A 7,340-nucleotide genomic window follows, 5' to 3' on the forward strand; every position below is an offset into this window, starting at 1 on the left:
TGGCGCCGCCGCGGCCCAGAGACTGGCGGCGGCCCGTGCATCCGGCGCCTCCCCTCTAGCGTAGGTTGGAAACGGGCGGCGGGAGGCGCGGCCCCCGGCTCTGCTCTGCGCCCGGCCCAGCTCCGTGCCCTTGGCGGGGGCAGCGGCCGCCGCGGCCATGGCGCCCTGGCCCGCCATGCCCCTCCTCATCAATCTCGGCGGGTCGCTGCTGGGCTTCGCAGCCACGCTCACGCTGATCCCGGCCTTCAAGGACCATTTCCTCGCCGCGCGGCTCTTCGGCGAGGACCTCAACAAGGCCTCGCGGCGGCCCGTGTGAGTAGGCCGTCCCGCCGAGCCGGGCGCCGCCGAGTCAGACTGGCCCCGGGGCCGGCAGGGCTGACTCCCCCCTTACCTTCCTTTCAGCCCCGAAGCACAGGGCGTGATCAGCGGGGCCGTGTTCTTGATCATCCTCTTCTGTTTCATCCCTGTGCCCTTCCTGACGTGCTTCGTGGAGGAGCAGTGTGCGGCCTTTCCTCACGACGAGGTGAGGCTTGCCTGGCGCTGGCAGCGCACCGGGCACCGGCAGGCAGCGACCACTGGTAATGAGTGACCTCTTCTCTGTCCTGCAGTTCGTGGAGCTCATCGGTTCACTCCTCGCCATCTGCTGCATGATCTTCCTGGGCTTTGCAGATGATGTCCTGAACCTGCGCTGGCGTCACAAGCTCCTTCTTCCTACCATGGCTTCCCTCCCACTGCTCATGGTTTACTTCACCAACTTTGGGAACACAACCATCGTCGTGCCCAAGCCCTTCCAGGTGCTGCTGGGCATGCGCTTGGACCTGGGTAAGTTATGACTCGCCAGAAGCCACCGTCCAGGCGGCAAGCGGCTGGTGGAAGGGGTTGCCTGACGGCACTCAGTGCTGCAGAGGGAACAGACAAAGGATTCACTTAAGTAACTGGTGAGAGGGTGCAACTCCACCCTCTAAATATGAGGCTGGACAGAAGATTCAGAAACACAGCATGCAGTAGCTAGGCATCACTCTGTTTTCCAGGGTTCTGGCAGTGCGGTCAAGCTGCCGGCACCAGCGTGACCAAAGGGCAGAAACAGCGCTACAGTCCGCAGCCATGTCACGACTGTTTCCCACGGTCACCGTGTCGTACGTACATGTACATGCCACGGCTGGCTCATGGGAGAGGGAATGATTTATTTCTAAACTACCACTACCAAAACTCAGCGAGATCGCTAGGTAACGGGTTGTCATACAAAGCAGGAAGTTAGAGCTTTGGCAAATTGGACCAGGGCCTGCTTCGTCTATGAATACTAAAGCACTCGGCTCGGTCTGACCTGCAGGTATCCTCTACTACGTGTACATGGGCATGCTAGCAGTGTTCTGCACTAACGCCATCAACATTCTCGCTGGAATTAATGGAATTGAAGCAGGGCAGTCTCTGGTGATAGCAGCTTCCATTATCTTATTCAACATTGTAGAGTTAAACGGTAAGGAAGATAACATACGTGTTGGCGGGTATAAAAAGCAAAGGGAGATAGAACCCTTGATTTCAACATCTGGTATTACCAAAAATCAGTCCTGTCTTATCACAAATGCTTTTTTTTCTTTCTTTTACAGGGGACTATCGAGATGATCACATTTTTTCTCTCTACTTCATGATTCCCTTTTTTTTTACCACACTGGGGCTGTTTTACCACAACTGGTAAGAGGACAGACATTTTGAGTTTCTTCAGAAGCATCCTTTCCCTTTCTCCTTTTTCAAACAAAACCACTTACCGATGTGCAGATGGGACGCTGGAGCGTAAACAGGTTTCTTGCTGGAATCAAGAGCACATAGCATTGATGCACTGGTAGCTTTTCTTTTTATTAGAACAATTCCAGGACGCTGCCTCACCAAAATGCACAGAATATGCTCCTCCGTATGTCTCATTCTCTGAAAATCAGGTGGTGGGTCCCAGTCCCACAGTTCATTGCATAAATACCTACCATTGTTTTTACTGTGTAGATCTGCTGCAGTTCCCTCTTGGCCCCTAACTTGCCACATGGGATTACATTCAGCGGTGATAAAGTCCTTTTCACAGCGACAGCGCTCGTGACAGACCTTTGTTTTTCACCCCTGTGGATTGCAGGTACCCGTCTCGAGTGTTTGTTGGGGACACGTTCTGCTACTTTGCGGGCATGACCTTTGCTGTGGTGGGGATCTTGGGGCACTTCAGCAAAACAATGCTGCTTTTTTTCATCCCGCAAGTGCTCAACTTCCTCTACTCTTTGCCTCAACTCTTCCACGTCATTCCTTGTCCCCGTCACCGGCTGCCGAGGTAATGTACCCGAGTGACCTATAACGGTACGACAGGTTGTACCTTTTATCTCCAGCACCAGCTGAGAAAGGTGGCAGCAGGTGCTCTTTTCAAAAGCCATCGAAGTCCTATAGTTAAAAGTTAGCCGGCTCGTTCCGCCAGCTACGGTCAAGTCAGAGTAGAGGTTTCTCAAAGAAGTTAACTTTGCTGACTGCCCCCCGCCCCCCCCAGATACAGAAGAGTGATTTGTAACAATGATGGAACGAGATTGCTCTCAGGTACGAGACTGAGAGACATTGATATGGGCTGCTTTTAATGCTGTGGCAGTAGGATCTGCTAAGATTTCATAGCAGCGGACATTCTGTGGCACTATGCCATATGAGCAATTGCCTCTGCAGATGTTAGATTCTTTATTTTATTTTTAAGACGATACAGCTTTATGCATATGGGGGGGGGGCGCGGCAGCAGGGAGGAATATCCTCCCAAGTCTGCCCAATCCAAGGCACTAGGTATTGGCAGCTGTCATTAGATGTATCAGTTTATTCCTGCTTTATCTACCCCTGGATTTCTTTCTCAGCTCAGGTTGGGAGCTCAGTCTGCTTATATAGAGATCTCTTTGTCTCTTTGTCTCCTTGCTCTATCTGGATGAAAATTTTAATATTTCTTTTAGGCTCAATCCTAGTACAGGAAAGTTGGAGATGAGCTACTCCAAATTCAAAACAAAGAGCCTCTCTGCCCTGGGAACAAATATTCTGAAGGTAATACCCAGAAAACGTTCAAGACCCAGATGCATTTTGGGGCAGCAGTCAAATGGGAAAGCAACAGGATGGGAGGGAGTGCAGGACAACTGGGTTCACAAGTTATTTCCCGGCTCACATCCATAAGAAAATACTCTGCTTAGTCCATTGCTATCCCTCACGGTCACTTGATTGTCTTAGTAATCAGTCTTTCAGAATAACAACACGTAGCAGCATCCACGGACCATCATAAGCCTGTCCACTCTTTTTAGTAAAAGTAGGAGCCGGACTGCAGACATGATACAGCGAAAGGGATCTTGAGCAAAACGCTGACGAGCACCAAACATACCTGGTGAAATAGTGTGCGATCTTTCTTTCCCCAGGTGGTCAAGATCTTGCACATAGTGGATGTGAGGAGTGGAACAGATGAAGATGGCGAATACACAGAGTGCAATAATATGACACTTATTAACTTTGTGATAAAGCTGATCGGACCCACCCACGAGCGAAATCTCACTCTCCTGTTGCTACTCATTCAGGTCAGACAAACGGTTCCTCCAGTAGAAAGCTGTGCTCTGCAATAGAAACAGATCCAAATCGGTCTCAAGATCACATTTCAGGGTAAAAGGGGGAAGTACCATGCTCTTCACATAAGATGCAGTTGAGCTGTGGAACTTAAAGCGAATCGGAGGTTTACACGGCTCAAGGAGGAAACAGATTCTTCCCTCCACCCCCTTCATTGAGAGGTAATGAATGCAAAGTCCCTTGGTTAGCTTGAGACAGTTCCTGAGGCCAGGACTGTCAGATGCTAGAAAAACTAGGAAAGCAGAATTCCTCGTCGCTCTGACCCAATATAGCCTTTTTCCACGTTCCTGTTTTTCAGTCCTACCAAATAACAGGGTCCTGGAGTTATCCCCGCCCAGCGGACAAGTGTGGCACACCGCCTGGTGATATCTGGAATCTGAGCGGGGTGCATGAGCATGTTGAAGCAACTTAGAGCACAAGATAATGCCGCTAACTCTGTTCAGCACATGAACTCTTGTGCCTAACATAGCAGAAACACCGCTTTTGGAAAGGTTCACATTGCTTCGTTGCCCACAATAAAATTCTTTTTTCATATTCAGGTCAAAGATAAGAGATTCTTATTAGAAAAAAAGACACTTAGCCATGCAGGAGGAAGGACGTCCAACAAATCAGCCTGGAGACCAAAGAGGGCCTAGGCACACTATACTGGGGGTGGGAGAGAATGGGAAGTAGATACCACTCGATCTTGAGCACAGTCACAGCAGAGAAGTCGTGGCAGCACTTTCGCACAAGGATGCCAAACTCCAGGTTTGACATAAGGTATTTTCCATTACAAATCACAGGGTTTACGTTAGAGTCTCCTTCAGCAGGAAAGAGCTGTTCCCAAGCATTCATCTTATCTGCTTATTCTCATATTGATGTGGCTCGTGTGCAAGCACACGCAGAAATCCCCTGTGGATAGCAGCAATTCTCAGAGAAAGAGCCAAGAACGTTGGCTAGACTGCCACCTTTTGTCTTTTTATACTTAAAAAACGTAGCCTAAGTGTTGTTATTTAGTGAAACGGGGCATGCTGGAAAGCGTAGCGAAACTATGTGGAAAGGAACCTGCCAGCCTGCATTTATAATGTTTGCATTGTCTGTCTGATTTTTACTTAGGTCCTGGGCAGCGTGATTGCATTTTCAATCCGGTACCAACTAGTGCGATTGTTTTATGATGTCTGACCGGGCTGTTGGGAGCAGGGGAGAGTTTTGCCTGCTTGTCAATTCTCTCCAATCGCTGACCAAACGATTCAACTGATCTTGCTCCAGCCTCCCGAGAACCTCAGGACACCTGTCAAAATACAATCAACTACTCTGCGTGGGCCAGTCTTGAACCATAATCATCTATTTTTTTTTGTACACGGAAGGCTTTTGTCCAGTTCTGCTGGCACAAGAGATTCACTGCTAGTTGGACATCATTGTTACTGGGAATACCTTTCAAAGGGGAAGTAAAAGGCCCCAATGTTTCCTCACAGCACTAAGGGAAAGATGAAATATCTATACGTCTAACAAGTATGTTACTGTTCCCCAAGAAAGAGAATAGGAACTTCAATTTCTGTGAGACTGTATAGCAGAACAAGTAAACCAGAATCCTCTCATGCCTTCTCCAATCCTATCTTTGGTCCATGGACATAGAGTGACATGTTATAAACCATACCCAAAACTCAGAGTGCTCTGAGAATAAAAGAACTCATGCTACCCTTCCCCTTCAGTGCTTTGCCTCGAGAATATTACCTCACAGTGAAACGAGGTCACACGATGTATCTCCGTGGCTTTCTACCCTGCTAGTGGGCAGGTGATTTCTGGTCTCTCCTCTTCCGCAGCTATCAGGAACATTCCCACTGAAGGGTGCTTATTTCTGAATGTCTTTATTGTCCGCCTTCCTTTGTGAAACAGGACACGTCTGGAATGGGTTAGCAGAGTAAGGATTGCTGTGTCCTTACATAACAAGAGGACATCAGTGAAAGACTTAGATTAATGTGGAATTAAGACCCTGCAGGCTGCAATTATCTTTTCCTCAAATACAAATCGCTATTTACATAGCACCATAGTTAACCACAGAATTTCTACTTACCTGACAGAAAAACATGTTAATTGCACGCATTTAACAGGAGTGAAAAGAGAAACAGAGCAACAGCAAAGACAGGGATGCTGAGATGCGCGATGCTAGAAGTTGTAGAGTGAGGTAGCTTTATAGATGTGAGGCTGCTGCCCCTCCATGCACCTGAGTCCAGCAAGTTGTGAGGCTGGGAATGTATTTCCAGTAGGCAAAAATGCATGTGTCTAGTGACACCACACAGCACTCAAACGTAAATGGTACAGGGAGCTGAATCCTCTTCCTCCTCCACAGCTGATCAGTGTGGAAGTCTGCTACGAGAGTATATTAGTATAAACAATCCGTGTACATGCATGCAAACATGAATACCTTCAGTAGCTGGCCTTAAACACTTGGTCCATCCAGTAAGTAGCCACCAGATTTCCTGGCACCGGGGCATACGAACACATGAGGTTCACAGTAGTACTCTACTTGCTCATAGTCAAATCATCTCACCTAGACAGGAAGAGAGAAAATTTAATCTGTCTGCTGGCTTATCTAGGCATAGACCTTCCAGTAGGTAACTCTCAGACACATGCCTATTTTCTCATGTAAACTGGCTTAGACCTACCTCCAGTAAGCAACACACAGATGCCAATCTCTTCCCATATCTGGTCCCGGATGCCTGGCTCCAAAGCCCATTAGTATGGGCTCGCTCATTAGCATAGTGCATTTGCTCATGATCACACACACCAGCATTCCACCCTAGCCCAGGCCCCCCACCACACACACTCCAGTCTTCCCGTTTGCTGGTTCCACATACATACTGGCCCCTTTGACATGTGGCCTTATGCCAGTTGCTGGCACTTAGACCCCCAGACATACTTCATACCCAAGGCAGATAGTCCCCTCACCCTGGAAGAAAAGTAGAAATGGTATTAGTAGGACAGGATGGACTGCAGAGATTAAAAAGGCTACCAATCAGCAGCATGTTCACACCCGACCCCCTTCACCCTGCTCATCTTTCCCTGTTCTCACATTTTTTTCATCCCAGTACACTTGGACTCCTTCCCCACCTTTGGTGCTTCCCTTAAACAACCCATAGTACATCATCTCACACATTCCCACAGTCCCCTAAAAAGGATCACACAGTAGATTCTACACAGCCCCAAAGGCTCTTACCCCATTTGCCACTGTAGGCCCAATACCCCTAACAGACAGGGATCCCCCTTGGGGATCCGCTCAGCCCCTCCTCAGAAGAGCAGTCCAGGCAGTGCGGCATCACGCCAGTTCGCTCATCAGGGCGCCCCATCTATTGTCACTCCTCCACCCCTTTGGGTTACAAAGACCAGCCCTTACATAACCTGGGAGGTGAAGCAGTCGGGGCTCCTGACACAGAACACATCTTGAAGCGTCACCACCGGCTGTCAGGACCACCGCTCCTGCGGTCGGTGCTGTGGCTGCCCACGGTGGACGGGAAGCGCCAGCAGCCGGCTCGTCCCGAGGGCCGCTGGCAGAGGCCTGCCCGGGCCCTCCGCTGACAGCACAAGCGGCCGCAGCTCCCCAGCTGCAGGCGGGCCCGCCGCCGGGCAAGCGCTGCTGCGGGGTCCAGCGGGGGCGGCGCCTTCCCCCCACCCCTGACGGCGGCGCGCACCCACCCCCTGAGCGCGGTATGAATTTGGCGCCCTCCCTTCTTATTGGCGGTCTCCGTCGCCAA

General features: G+C 49.9%; 1 protein-coding gene and 1 long non-coding RNA gene across 3 annotated transcripts; one reads left to right on the forward strand and one right to left on the reverse strand.

Annotated features, from left to right (window-relative positions):
- The first annotated feature begins 23 nt into the window (after positions 1 to 23).
- On the forward strand, positions 24 to 5,283 carry DPAGT1 (dolichyl-phosphate N-acetylglucosaminephosphotransferase 1). The gene is made up of 9 exons (XM_074927634.1): positions 24 to 312; positions 403 to 523; positions 609 to 822; positions 1,331 to 1,477; positions 1,608 to 1,692; positions 2,120 to 2,308; positions 2,958 to 3,045; positions 3,408 to 3,563; positions 4,705 to 5,283. The coding sequence occupies exons 1-9, from the start codon at positions 158 to 160 to the stop codon at positions 4,768 to 4,770; spliced, it is 1,221 nt and encodes a 406-aa protein (XP_074783735.1). The 5' UTR covers positions 24 to 157; the 3' UTR covers positions 4,771 to 5,283.
- Positions 3,489 to 7,337, reverse strand: LOC141970780 (uncharacterized). 2 transcript variants are annotated; one of them, XR_012635225.1, is made up of 4 exons: positions 6,988 to 7,337; positions 6,014 to 6,139; positions 5,323 to 5,491; positions 3,489 to 3,599 (listed from the first exon to the last, which is right to left on the reverse strand). It is a non-coding gene; the product is annotated as an uncharacterized LOC141970780 (long non-coding RNA). The 2 variants fall into 2 exon arrangements; XR_012635224.1 differs by having other exon boundaries at positions 6,014 to 7,337.
- Between the last annotated feature and the right edge of the window lie 3 nt (positions 7,338 to 7,340).

This window comes from Athene noctua, chromosome 26 (assembly GCF_965140245.1).
Source record: "Athene noctua chromosome 26, bAthNoc1.hap1.1, whole genome shotgun sequence".
In the NCBI taxonomy this organism is placed as follows: Eukaryota; Metazoa; Chordata; class Aves; order Strigiformes; family Strigidae; genus Athene; species Athene noctua.

What these genes read in the sequence shown, in the direction of transcription:
- DPAGT1 (XM_074927634.1), top strand. Translation starts at nt 158, where the DNA reads ATGGCGCCCTGGCCCGCCATGCCCCTCCTCATCAATCTCGGCGGGTCG. An exon ending in CGGCCTTTCCTCACGACGAG is followed by an intron (nt 524 to 608) that starts GTGAGGCTTGCC and finishes TCTGTCCTGCAG; the next exon opens with TTCGTGGAGCTCATCGGTTC. An exon ending in TCCTGTTGCTACTCATTCAG is followed by an intron (nt 3,564 to 4,704) that starts GTCAGACAAACG and finishes ATTTTTACTTAG; the next exon opens with GTCCTGGGCAGCGTGATTGC.